The sequence below is a fragment of the Vipera berus genome (assembly GCF_964194415.1).
Source record: "Vipera berus genome assembly, chromosome: 3".
Taxonomy (NCBI): domain Eukaryota; kingdom Metazoa; phylum Chordata; class Lepidosauria; order Squamata; family Viperidae; genus Vipera; species Vipera berus.
Genome location: NC_138204.1, coordinates 70,756,475 through 70,771,190, shown reverse-complemented (window position 1 = coordinate 70,771,190; position 14,716 = coordinate 70,756,475). Strand labels below are relative to the sequence as shown.

Here is a 14,716-nt window from a genome sequence, read left to right as displayed (position 1 = left end):
TAGACATGACTAAAAGCTTCTCCCAGAAAGAGTATTCTGATAGGAAAATGCAGTCTTAAAGGTATGTGGGCTCTAAGCCATATTCAGATCTCAAATAATTAAGAAATTTTAAAAGAAATATCTTTGATAAAACATATTTTTCAAGGATACCCTGATACAATACAATGGCCTGATGCAGTACATTATAACCTCAATATAAACAGGGATTATTGGGGGGGGGGAGGGAAATCAGCTTTTTTTCAGGAAACGTATGACTTACTCACCAGATTAAAGCCTATAAAAAAATGTTTCTCATAAAAACTGGAAGCAAGCTGCATTAAAAGACATTTCCTAAATCAACGAAGGTGGAATGTCTCCTTCTAGATTACTTGACACTCTCACTAAATACTAGATTTAGTTTCAAATCTTCCCTGAGAGAATCCTTATAACCTCCTTGGAATCAGCGAAAAGGTTTTAAAAAAGCAATAGCTGTTGTTGTTTTTTAAAGATATTTCCTATACTGGTCCTGATTCTTCCTCTGCTGGTTTTAGCAAATGACTCTGAATTCTAAACCTAAGAGCGAGAAACAGCTATCTTAGCCATTATTTTATGATTCTAGCACAATATTTCTCAATCTAGGCATCTTGAAGATGAACGGATTTCAATTCCCAGGATTCCTCAGGAGGCACGGCTGGCTGGGGAATTCTGGGAGTTGAAATCCACACATCTTCAAGAGACCAACGTTGAGAAACACTGTTCTACTATGTCTCCCTCTATTCTTCATTCCAAGCTAGAGATCCCAGAAGCCTTTCCTTGTAGTGAGCAATTCCAGACCCCACTCACCAGGTTGGCTGTTCCTTTTATTTACATCCCTAAACCTCCCACCTTCGATAAAAGAACCAGACTGCAGTGGCATAGCGTGGGGGGTGCAGGGGGGGCCCGGCCGCACCGGGCGCAACATCTGGGGGGGCGCATTAGATGCATTTTACTTTAATTACATCAGTATTTTCATAACAAACAATACATGTGCTTAGGGGGTAACTAATCTAGTGGAAGAGACTCGAGTGCTAAAATCCACGGGTTAGGGGGCGCAAATTACTTGCCTTGCCCCGGGTGCTGACAACCCACGCTACGCCACTGCCAGACTGCATGTGAAACAGATCGTATCCTTCGCTCTAAAAAAAGAGGATAGGTAAACTAAAGGCATTGTGTAGGCCTTGAGTAATTTAGGACAAAAGTTAAAAAGTTTTTTAAAAAAATTATGGAATCCTTGTGAGCCCATCCATTAATTGCAGCTGAAAGTATCTCCTGCTCATGACAGTTTAGAACAATCCATTTGGTACTGTAGAGTAGACTGTGATCAATCAATGTTTTGGCTCCTTCCTTCCTTCCTTCCTTCCTTCCTTCCTTCCTTCCTTCCTTCCTTCCTTCCTTCCTTCCTTCCTTCCTTCCTTCCTCCTCTTTTGAAAGCTTTACTACATTGCTGAAGTCATGAATCAGCCTAGCTATAAATGTTTTAGGAGCACCCTCAGTGGCTACATCTTCCTTCACCGCATGAAGCAATTGTAAAACTGCATCGACTAATTAGGATAGATGGCTCCACTGTATTGAATTTGAGACTTTTTTTTCAGGTGCTTGTTTTAAGCCCAGGCTTAAAACCAGGGTTAACTTAGATTGGCAGCTATCAGACACAGGGATTCCTGCTATCTTTTGAGGAGAAAATTTTCCTAGTGAGGAGGCTAAGATAAACATGATTAAACACAGGCAAGAATGCGAGCTTTATGAATCAGGAAGATAAATGCTTTCATATCAACCCCGGAAGAAAATGGAGGTTTAGAATTGATTTTTTAAAAAAAAAAAAATTAATAGCTTGCTTTTCCTTCCTGATACAATTCTAGAAATATTAGAAGCACACCTCAGGGGCAATGCTTCTAAAATACAGTACTAAGTATCTTATAGCAAAATTTAAAAACATTTCAAACATTAGGATTTTGTTACAAGAGAAAGGATTATTTCCTTTCACAGCATACCTCTTATAGCTCTAATACACAAGTATAATGACCTCTGAGGTTATTGAATATCACTAATGACAAGTAGTATAGCTCTCCCTACCATCAGTTATTATGTATTATTAGTAGTATATCTAGGTATCCTGTTACTAGTGTTGGACTAGAACTAATAGAAGTCAGTGCTCTGGAAATATTAAAAAGAAAAGCTTCCAAAGGTATTAAAAGTTTTACACACACAACAATTACAAGAATCAAAGCTTTGCTTAGCGGAAAAGTACCACAGTTCTGTTTTGGATAGCAGCCACCAGTCAGTATCCTAGCCATAAGGTCAGGAAGAGAAGAAAGAGAAGAAAATCAAAATGGCATCCCACGGTTTTAAAAGCTGCAAATAATTTCATGTTTAGCTCATGTTTAATTTGCTGCTTATTCTAGTGTTCTTCCTATTGTTTATACTTATTTCCTCCATAAAATATATCATATAGTTGAGCTTACTACATATATTTGTTCCTTTGAGAGCCAGTTTGGTGTAGTGATTAAGGCATCAGGCTAAAAAACTAGGAGTTGGTGAGTTCTAGTCCTGCCTTAAGCAGGAAACCACCCAAGTCACCTTGGGCCAGTCACTTTCTCTCAGCCCTAACGAGGAGGCAATGGCAAACCATTTCTGAAAAACCTTGCCAATAAAACTGCAAAGACTTAACAGATCAGGGCAGTCTGTGAGAATTGGACATGAATGAACAGAAAGGGGCGGGAGAATCATTCCTTTGGATTTTTTTTTTTTTTTGCTTTTGGAAGCCTAAGAAGCCTAATCAACTTCATCTCTCTCCATCTGGAACTTACGTTCATTCCTATTAGATAATGAACCATCATTTTCTTTCTTTGCATTGCTGCACTGAAGCCCTGCAGTCCTTGTATCGTATAAGGTATCATCAGCCGAGTCTTCCATCTGTACTTTGGATTGCAGGGATCGTATTAAAGTTGCCACTACCCCCTGAATCTGCATTATTCAGGGAGTAGGGAATGGCTTTGAGTCATCAGCAGTGGCCTCCATCTTCCCCATCTTTCTGGGAAACAGGAGAATAAAACCTCCCTCTTTAACTGACTGCAATGAATGCCTCTCTGACAGCGCCATAGCAACCAGGTGGTGGGAAGTGATGTCTCAGAAGTCTATTATGACTGAAAAAGTGAATTACCAATAAATACTCTTCAGTTTACCAAAATTCTCCTCATCTAACTGGAAGGGGGATCAGTTTCATTCTTCTGCAGGCTCCTAAGAGAACTGCAAGTCTACGCAGCAAGCCCACAATTAAGACTATAGATCTTTCCAGATCATCATCACTTCCATTCTCCTGTCCTCCAGAAGCAGTAAGAAGAAGTTTAGGGTAAGCCTCCAAAAATTATTATGGCATCAGGGCTATCTCAAAAATGGAAATATTAATTTAAAGCAATCCATCTTCAAAGTTACCAGCTTTAAAATGCTGGAGGGCAGGGAGAAACTCACTGTCCAGCTGAGTTTCCAGACGTCCTGAAATAACATAAATGCCCTCATCTCCCTCTGTGCAGAAGGGTTGTCAAACTAATTGCTTGTGCATCTGTTCTCCCTCCACGACTTTTCTTCCTGAATTTTGTGCCTTTCTCTGGTCAAATGCAAAGAAAATGATGGCCCTTCCTATAAAGGAGAGCTAGAAAGACAACAAACCGCCTTTCTCTTGAAAAGACCTGAGATGTAGAGGTGAGGAGTTCCGACAGATGGGGGAACGTATGGTAGTAAATTGGCCTATGGTCGGTTTCTCCTTGCCAAACCGGGCTGGAACTAATTAATAGGCAGGAACTTCTATTAAGGATCTTTATTGGTTTCTTTTTTTAAAAAAAGCAAAAAGCTATTCTAAAAGAATTCCAGTGAGTGCTGTATATCAAAACAGAGTCCTGTACTGTATATAAAATGCTCTCAGTGTTCAGGGTTGTTGTGGGGTTTTTTGCCTCTTTCTCCTTTCTGCACACTGGGTTGGATGGCCCTCTCTTTTGGGCAGGAGGCTGGGTTTCCATCTACCTCTCATTTTGATAAGAGATTGATTTCCATTTAATTATGTGAGCACCGATTCTCACACTCACCTCTCAGCATAGCTGAACTTGTGGAATCACAGAAGCCCGGAGTTGCTTTCAAACTAACATTGAATCCTTATATCGAACTGCCCTTAATGGTCTCTTGGGAGAACCTTTTTAAGTGATTACATATTGCTCCATTATGATGTAAACCAGTCTGTTCTGTCTGGCTGTATCTTATAATTCCTTCCCCCGGATCATAGCTCCAAATCTAACTCATCCGTATACCACCACAAATGCTACATTTTTATTTAAATAAATCCTATTGATCCTGCTTAATGCAGATTGGGCCCATCTGAGTAAAACTGTCCCCAATGTTTACACATTACCTAACCCTTCACTGCTGTGCACTTCTACAGCATTAATGTCTGGGAAGTAGTGGCCTTGTGCCTGAATTATTCAGAAGATTCCCTGTGACCCAGAATCTTGAACAAAGCTGCAAACACTGTACCAGTCTCCGCAGATGTTCACTTTGTATTAGTCATATTAATAGATACTTTCATATGTTTTGTTGATTATAAATAATATGGCTCTCAAAAAACACAGAAGAACCAGTGGGTAAGATCTTCTAGCTTCCTAGGGACTAAATTTGATCTGCCTTCTTGATATAGGAATGTGTAGAATTATGCATCTACTTGTCTAAAATGGCCTCTGGAAAGAGAAAAGAGGTTTCATTCAGGCAGCTTCCAGTTAGAAGCGATAATAGCTGAAGCCATTTCTAGCACTCACATGCAGTTTGCCTTATACCTTTTTTTTATAAGAAAGCCATTTACCCTCAAAATAAAATAGCCAGAAGTAGACATCATGCTGCACAGCTGCATTAATTGTTGTACTTTGAAATGCATCCAAGCAACCACTTTGTATGGCCCAAAAGGATTGACCTGCTGGGTTGCACGGATCATCGGCACATGCAAAGACCAACTCGCAGTCTGTTCCTTGCTGCCTGGAGGCTTCTTTGACTATAGGTGGCCTGTAAATTTTTCAAACAAGGACATCAGTGATTTTGTAGCACTATGAAACATCCCGGGCGCTCTACAGTGTAAAATAAAAAGTGGAAGAAGGAAAAGAAGAAAAACACCCTTGGAGTGGTTGGGGAAAGAGATAAACCTGTCAAAGGATAATGTTTTGATGAGGGAGGGCATAAAAGATGGGGGAACTAAAAGAGCAAAAGTGACAGGCCCAGATATATCCATATGTGAGGACAAGCTAAGCTAAGGAAGAAAGCAAGGGGAGTTTTTACTTCATATGCAACATTTTTCTTTCAGCACTTGCAGGAAATAATCTTTCTTCCTCACTGACTTCATACATGAAATTCATCATGGCATTGGCAGCAAACCAACTATGTTTTTGTCTTGAAAACCTTTATAAATTATTTTAAAGAGCTCCATTCATCTAACAACCACACAAGTTCTTCCCTTTGTAAAACTACAACCACTGCTTCTGGGTTCAGAGTATTTAAAAAAAAAATCTGTGCTACCAAATGCTGCTCTTCATCAAAAATGCCCTTTCTTGCAATATGGAGACTAAATCACAAGGAGAGGTTATACTAATAGGACATCCCACAAAGAAATGACTGATATAGAAAAGCTCTTTTAAGGTGAAGTATAAATTTTGCAATGCTCTTTAGCCTAGAGATCTGGCAAGGGCCTTATCCTCTTCTAGAAAGCGTTGAACAACTGGGTTGTCCCACAAGTGGGGGTACAGTGAAGCTGGAGTCCTGTAGAATTGGTGTTGATGTGTGGGTGCAGGGTGTGTCCTTTGGCAGTTTACTTTTTTTTCTTGTTTGCTTGCAATTTTTATTGCTGTTTATAAGCCTCCCAGGATTGTGGTGCAAAAAATAGACAGCTATATAAGTCTGATAAATACGTTTTATAAAAAAAGACCCAACTAAATTATCAACAACATACTGAGCATTATACCATTGTATGGCCACAAATTCTAATTGAATTTCATAGACAGTAGCAGCAGCATTCAGTTAACTTCAATGAAATCTAAATACATTACTAAAAAGAATTTGAAAAATGGATCATCATAATTTTAAAATACTCTACTGTAATTTTTTGCAAAGGTCTACCCAACAAGCTTTGTCTCTCTGTGTGTGTCTGTCTATGTCTTTATCTATCTCACCAGCCAGCCAGCCATCCTTTCATCCCATCTATTAGATTTAGATAAATATATAAATATCTTCTCTCATAAGCAGAAAAGCACATACACTTTATTTATTTATTGCTTGGCTACGATAATCTGCAACAGAAAAAAACAAGTTTAATTGCAGTCTTAAGGTTAATATTACAGTGACCTGATGCTATTCTCCCCCAGATATAGAGAGGAAACAGAACAATTCTATGACAACTTGCAGTAGCTTGGTGACATGACACACACACAAACACAAATTCACACTGGAAGCATACTAATTATAGAAGTTTGAAGCAAAGCAATATCTGGATAATAGAAAAAAATGTACAAAACAAAGCAGAACACAGACTAATAGAATTTTGCTGAGATAAATTCATGCTTATAGGAAATGCCTTCTTCCAACAGCCTAGAAAATAATTTATATCTGGAACTACAAAATGAGCAACCCCAAAATCAAACTGACTATATATTCTCTTAGCAAAGATGGTCAGAAAATACAAGATCTAATCTCAGATCACAAACTTCAGTTAAAGAAAACAAATTATTAACCAACAAGATATAATCTCAGGAATATTTCATATATTACATGGTGAAAATAAAGAATAGATTTAATATCTGATGAGTAGAGTGCTTGTAGAACTCTGGGCGTTATTGAAGATGAAGCAAACAAAAAATATCTTAACCATCGAGAAAAAGAACACAAATGGTTGGCTGCTGATACATTAAAAGCAGATGAAGGAAGGCAAAGGCAACAGAGACCTAGAAAAAATTGTTCTAGTAAACAAGGCGCACGAAGAGACAAGCAGTGAAAATGAAAATAGTCCCATTCAATTTATCCATAAAGTGACAGTGTGCTAATGTGTAACCAGAGAAGCTGCCCATTGATAACACTCTGCACCTCTTAGTCATATCGCCAGCTAGGGAAGAATATATATATATATATATATATATATATATATATATATATATATATATATATATATATATATATATATATATATATATATATATATATATATATATATATATATATATATATATATATATATATTACTTCCAATCACTTCTGCTTCTGGCTGAATTTAAATTTTGAGGGCTGTTTGTTACGTATTCAGAGTACAGCAAGTAATAAACTAGAGGGATAAAGCAAAAGACTTGCACAGATATAAAATGTCTTTGAAATTAAACCCTGAGGAATACCTACTCAAACTGCAGTCCATACTGGATGAGTGCTTTTAATGGTCACGGAATGCATGAACAGAGGAGAAAAATGGATAGTGTGTGGAAGAAATGTACTGAAATATTCTGAAGAAGGCACAAAAGGAACTGTCCAATTATTATTACTAAAAAGGAAGAAAAGTGTATTGAGATCAACACATGAATGTCCAAAAGCGATATGAGCTATTCGTGATCTCCCATAAAGTCCTTCCTGGCTGGGACTTGGCCATCTCCAAGAACCACTTTGCTCCAAAACCGCTTTCTCTGGCTTGCACAGAGTCCCCCACTCCTGCAGCCTGAAAGGAGGAGACAAAGATTCTCTGCAGGAGCTCCCCTGCCATGGAAGACTCTCCCACCAGACAGAGGAACCATAATTTCGCTTTCGATCTATGGGAAGTTTCCAAAAACTCATTTTATTCAATTTGCCTTTGAAGAAAGAGGTAAGAATGGGCAAGCTAACTGATCAGTCATGCTATTTTGAAGATAAAGGTAATCCTCGACTTATAATCACTCTCTTACTGCTTGTTCGAAGTTACAACAGCACTGAAAAAAGTGATTTATGACCAGTTTTCACACTTACAATTGTTGCAGCTCCCCCAATGTCACGTGAACAAAATTAGGGTCAAATTGGCAACTGGCATGTATTTATGACAGTTTCAATGCCCTGAGATCATGTGATCCCTTTTTGCGACCTCTTGACAAGCAAGGTCAATGGGAAAGCTGGATTCATTTAACAACCGTGTTACTAACTTAAACGTCAGGGCAATTCACTTAACAACTCTGACAAGAAAGCTCATAAAATGGGTCAAAATTCACTAAACAACTGTTGCTTAACGACAAACGTTTTGGGCTCAATTGTGGTCATAAGTCGAGAACTACCTGTACTGCATTAGGCAGTAAATTACCCAAAATTGGATAAAGGTATTTTTTTGTGGGGGGGGGAGATAATGACTCACAAGCCTATTAGCCAATGACAACTGGGACATTTAAATTGACTTAAAGTATTTTGCCTACATTGTGTAAAAAGGACCTTCTGATAAATGGTTTGAGGTAATGAGAAGTTTGAGAAGTACTCGTATAAGATGACATGATTTTTATTGACTAAAAGGTAAAGGTAAAGGTTCCCCCGCACATGCGTGCTAGTCGTTTCCGACTCTAGGGGCCGGTGCTCATCTCCGTTTCAAAGCCGAAGAGCCAGCGCTTGTCCGAGGACGTCTCCGTGGTCATGTGGCCGGCATGACTAGACGCCAAAGGCGCACGGAACGCTGTTACCTTCCCACCGGAGTGGTCCCTATTTTTCTACTTGCATTTTTTACATGCTTTTGAACTGCTAGGTTGGCAGAAGCTGGGACGAGTAACAGGCGCTCACTCTGTTACGCGGCACTCGGGATTCGACCCGCCAGACTGCCGACCTTCTGATCGACAAGCTCAGCGTCCTAACCCACTGAGCCACCGCGTCCCATTTTATTGACTACAACACAATTTATGCAGCTTGTGTTTATACGTTGCTTTATGTTAATTCTCATATTCTGATAATTACTGTGATGTTAGTCATGGAGGTCTGAAATAGCATAAAAACATTTGTAATTAATAAATAAAGGCACAATCTATGTGCCATAAAACAAAATGTTCAGATGGTGTGGTTGAAACTTATGTGTATAAGGCTAGAGTCTGTTAATATCCTTACCATATGCAGAAAACAAATGTCTAATCAGAATGCATATGTGTATAGGCTGCAAAGATAGCACTTTTATGTCAAACTATTTTCAAACAAGTAATATCTCATATATATAATGTATATTTCTTGCTTTTCGGGTCAGTCATAGTTCTCAAATCTTAAGCAAGACAGGGGATTGGTCGAAACATTCATCCAAAAGATGTTTCAGCACCATAAACTTGGCCCAGACATTTCAAAGTATCTCCCCCAAGCTATTACTTTTATGAATAGCTTTCAGACATTTACAGATTTCATTGTGTTTCAGCAGTACTACATAAAAATGCACCAACAGTTTTGGAAATATTTTGATCTGCTCTCAAACCACTTTTCTTGATTATCATCCCCTGCCACACTTACTTTATTTTATTTGATCTTTAAGTCTTCTTAAATGGATGAAAATGGATTACCAGGAGCCCAAGACTATTCCTTTTTCAAAATTGTGATCTCGGCCAGTTTATTATTTTACTCATCATTTTATTTTCAGCTTTCCTGTACACTGGTGTGCTTTTAATTATTTTTCTTCCATAGCATATTTTTCTTTAAATCTCCCTGTTTCCCTTAGTTCTTGCTTCTGTAGGTTTGAATTTCTCCTGCTTCTTTCTTCTACTAGGTGCTTCAAAATATTTTATTTCCTTCTAGCATTAGAACAGCTACATTAAAATAAGAGAAATACCTTTCAGTGTGCTTCTCCATCAATTAATAGGAAGTTTGGTATCTCTTAAGAAACACTAGTACTCTGAAGACTTCATAGTAAAATGGAAGTTCATTCAGTCTATTTATTGGTTGGCCAATGTCTACATTGAGGAAGGTCAGTAATGTACTATTTTTAAAGAACAGTACTTGTAATAGTATGTTTAAAATGTTAAGTTTAAAATGTTTCTGATAATGATTGTATCACTTAACTAAAGAACTATTATTTTGCCTTTCTAATAAATTTGACAGAATAATAAAGCCTTACAAACTGATATAAATAGCCTTAACATTTTAAAGTTATTTTGGGCCGAGGTGTATTACAGGCTTATTTTGTTGTATGTTTAACATTATTCTGAAATCCATACACTCAGTACCCCATAATGACAAAATAAAAAGGACTGTAAATTTATTAAAACAAAAAAATCTGAAATATTGCATTGGCATAAGTATTCAGATCCTTTGGAACAACACTTGAAATTTAGGTCAGGTGCCTCCCATTTCTCTTGATAATTGCTAACATGTTTATACACCTTGATTGGAGTCAACCTGTGGTAAATTAAATTGATTGGACATAATTTGGAAAGACACACACCTCTTTACAGAAGGCCAACGGTCCTAAGCACATAGCCAAGACAACATAAGAATGGCTTAGGGACAACTCTGTGAATGTCCTAGAGTAGCCCAGCCAGAGCCCTGACTTCAATCCTTCAATATCTCTAGAGCAGGGGGTGTCAAACTGCCAGCCCATGGGCTGGACACGTCACGAAGAAACTGCGCCCACCCCATTGCCGGCAATGGGGAAAAAGCTCCGATACGTCGCGGGGTGTCACGTGATGTTGCAGGTTTGACATGTCTACTCTAGAGAAACCTGAAAATGGTTGCCATTCAATTGACTGAGCTTGAGAGGATTTGCAAGGAAGAATGGCAGAAAATTCCCCAATCCAGGTATGCAAAGCTTGTTGCATCATATCCCAAAAGACTCGAGGCTGCAATTGCTGCCAAAGGTGCTTCAACAAAGTATTGAGTGGTCTGAATACTTATGCCAATGTGATATTTCAGTTTTTCCTTTTTAATATATTTACAGATATTTCTAAAATTCTTTATTTACTTTGTCATTATGGGGTACTGAGTGTAGATTAATGAGAAAAATGAATTTCAACAACTGTAGAATCAGGGTGCAGCATAACAAAAGTGACAAAAGTGAAGGGGGTCTGAATACTTTCTGAATGCACTGTATAAATATATATACCCCAAAAATCATTTGTGTGTTTAGTTATTTCACATATTTTAAATTAAGTGCAATAGTAATTAATCCTAATATCACATACAGTATTCATGTCTGTCATGAAAAACGTAATTTGTAAAGGAAAATGAAACCAAAGTTATTAATCAGATATATTAAAAGTTCAATAGTTCCTCCTATTCATCCGTCCTGAAAAAACACATAACTTGGCTTCAATTATCTATACTCATCTTGCAAGAAATTTAAAATACACACAAATACATCTTTAAAAGAAAGAATGTAAATGTGTTCAAATCATTCGGCTTCAAACTGTATATCCTATAATGGAAAAGACTGATCAATTTCAGGAATTTTAATCCTTAAATAGGCAATTTCCATTGTTGGAAATTTCTGAGTTTATAAAATGGCAAATTGTAATCTAATCTCATTAAGATCAGTGAAAGATTTGGCATGGACAAAAATAGGCTCTAGGTAGCATTCTCACGATTAGATTAAAGGAAGCAACATCCAGGCAGTTGTTCAAACAGGGTTTGTAGTGGTGGTGGGAGTGTTAAAATGACAAATCCGGAACGAATATGCATCATGGATGCAATTTTCAGGTTTGAGACGCAGGCCTTTGCAGGTGTCAGTCAATTCTTGCCAAAACTATCTCTGCATGATCTACAGCATGGAGGCCAGGAGAAATAGAGACTTAGCACTCTATGTACTAAGTGCTCTATTTATGTGCTTAGTACTCTTAAACCTCATCATTCCATCTGTCATTGTGATCTGTACACCATCTACATTCCAGAATTTTTTTTTATCATACCTCCATAACATGTTTTTTTTGGCCTAGACTTGAGATGCTTAGAACAGATGAAAACCGAACATCTTCATTAAATTCCGTTCCAGAAACCAATCAGATGGGATTACATTCTATTACATGTGTAAATCTACATACTTCAACGTTTTATGGAAACTCTCACCCATTTCACTCCGGTAAACTGTTGGGTAACTCTGTCCTCCCCAAATTAGTTGCCACTTAAAATAGTGAGATGTTCTTTCTCCATGTCTACCAGCTGCCCTCGAGACATGCAACAGTGGTCCCAGGCACCCTCTTTGGAGTGGAAATTGTTTGCCCCTAAGCAATTACTAAATCTAAAAAAAAATATCCAGACAACTAGGTGAAAAATCCAGACCACCACTAGATGACGGCAAAGAGTTAAGGATGTCTCTATTTCTTTGCTGCCATCTGCTGCTGTCCCTAGTGAAAATGCCCTGGCTAGCTGCTATGCTTGCCTACAACCTATTTTCACCTACTGTCCTGCTCCCACCCACCTTGTCTTGACCTAACAAATACCCAGGTTCCATGATGGCTATGTGGTGGGGCTGCAGCAGATCATAGCCAGGTTGGTTGGTTGGTTTTAAAGCCAGAAGACCGAAATGGCTCACCCTATTCTGTACTGCAGGCCCAAGGAGACTGCCTTGACTTCTTGTACTTCTGCCCATAAGCACGATAACCTACAGCTGCAACTGCTGCACATGCAAGGCATGACTGCAACCTGGAGGCTTCAGACCACAAATATTACACAAGCAAAAGGCTCTTCTTTTAATGATCTCCACCAATTATTTGAAGGGCATATCTTGAAATAAGGATAAATAAATTTTTTAAAAAAGGATTCCATGGCATAAAATAAAATCTTTCCTCTGAAAAGATTGCAGAACACCTGCTTAAAATGATATTTGACATTCTATCTCCTCTCTCCCCATATTTTTTTTAAAGTGACAATGTTCTCTCAAGCATCAATTTTGATTGGGGGGGGGGAGGGGAGGGGGAAGGCACCAGACCAAACCAAAAATATCTCAGTGTTTTTGGGCTACTACTACTTTTCTCCTTTCTTGGGCCGAGACTATTTCTACAGGCCACAGATGGCTGGATTTTATTTTCCATCCTGGGGAGAAAGGAAAAAAAAAGCTCCAGGAATAATAACATTACAGCTCCTCAGATGCACCAAAAGAGCTGACAATTTGATCACTGCAAAGGCTATCCGGAAAGACAACTATCGTCATAATCCAAGCTGGCCTTTTTTTAAAAAAAAAACACCAGTCCTCATAACTGAGACTAAATGACAGAACCTCAAACCTCCTCCGTCTCTGCCCTGCAAAATCTGCCCTAAGAAACAGCAGCAGAAGCTCTAAGCCAGAATCAGCAAAGGACCTACCTTCCATCATGGTGGCGGAATTGCATTCCTCAGTTTCCACAGAGGCTGAAAAAAAGACGGGAAATTAGGACTCCAGTTGAGCAGATGCTTCATGTAAACTCTCAGTGCCGGGCTCTCAGATGCATCGCTGGTGAAGCTGTCAGAGCAAAAGAAAAAAAAAAAGAAAAGAAAAAGAGAAGGGGAGGGGAGGTAAAGGAGAAGAAATGTGTGGAATCAAAACAGGAGGAGAGTGGGCTAAGGCAAAAGGCAGGCCATGGATGCTGCTCTGACTGTATCACCTACAGAATCACAGAAAGATGCTGAGAGAGAGAGAGAGAGAACGGGCAAGAGAGAGAGAGCAGAGAGGAGAGAAAGGAAGGGAGGGGTGGTGGAGGGAGCCAGCTTAGCTCACACACTTGCTGCTAGCATCTCAACCAATCCCTCCAGCTTTCTCACTTGTCACATGGTCCCTTGCTTGCATCTCCTGACACAATACCCCTGGAGAACACAGGAACCAATTTTTTCGCCTCTTTGCCTCCCTCGGCTTCAACATGCATGCCCATCCCCTCTGGAACTCTCTGTCATGATGCGTTTCCCATCTCTATCATCTTGTACCAGCCTCTGGAGCAGCACGTTGGATCAACGGATCCTGCCAGGAGGGGGAAGAAATCAATGGAAAATAATAATAATAATAATAATAATAATAATAATAATAATAATAATAATAATAATAATAATAATAATAATAATAATAATAATAATAGTAATAATAATAATAATGTAGCAAAAGACCAGCCTGAGAATTATAGGCTACGATGCAATAATCAGGCTTGTGAAGGCAAGATGTTAAGTTCTCATAACACAGAGGAGCTGTTAATGTGGTTTCGCACGTTTGTGTTTGCTGATGAACTCTCTCTCTCTCTCTCTCTCTCTCCTCTCCTCTCCTCTCCTCTCCTCTCCTCTCCCTGTCAATCTCCTCCCCCCCCCAACCATTCAGGAGAACAATCAATTCATATGACGTCACATCCCAATTATCCCCAGGAGGAGGATGCAGGGGGAATTTCATCGAGGCCATCTTCCATGAGAGTCTTGAAATTAATTTTGCTCCTAGTGCATCCATGCCAAAGGGCAGGGAATTGCCATGAAAAATGAAACAAAACGCCCAGGCACCAGGCAAAGGATTTTCACATCAGCAGCCTTCAAAAATGCATACATTTCCCTGCAATGTCGGTGCTGAGGAACAAAAAAAACAAACCCAACAACCCCACTCTTCATTCTCTAGTCAAAAAACGTGTTTTTTTTTGTTTTTTTAAAACCTGGGATTTCTAGCTAATCTTTTTATGACTCCCAGCTCTTATCCTGCAAAGACTCCAATTGGAGCCACTACAGCCTCCTCTAATTTGGAAAAAATGGCACATGCAAGGGAACAACAAACAGGTGA

The 14,716-nt window shown here is 38.9% G+C and overlaps 1 protein-coding gene across 1 annotated transcript in view; it reads right to left on the bottom strand.

Moving 5' to 3' along the window:
- SGIP1 (SH3GL interacting endocytic adaptor 1) overlaps positions 1-14,350 on the bottom strand; it is a gene marked incomplete at both ends in the record, with an annotated part of 128,204 nt that extends 113,854 nt beyond the window's left edge. Inside the window, 2 exons of the mRNA XM_081325489.1 lie at positions 13,297-13,341; positions 14,266-14,350. Of these exons, the coding sequence (XP_081181615.1) occupies positions 13,297-13,341; positions 14,266-14,350 (130 nt within the window). The remainder of the gene's footprint in view (positions 1-13,296; positions 13,342-14,265) is intronic.
- Positions 14,351-14,716: the final 366 nt, after the last annotated feature.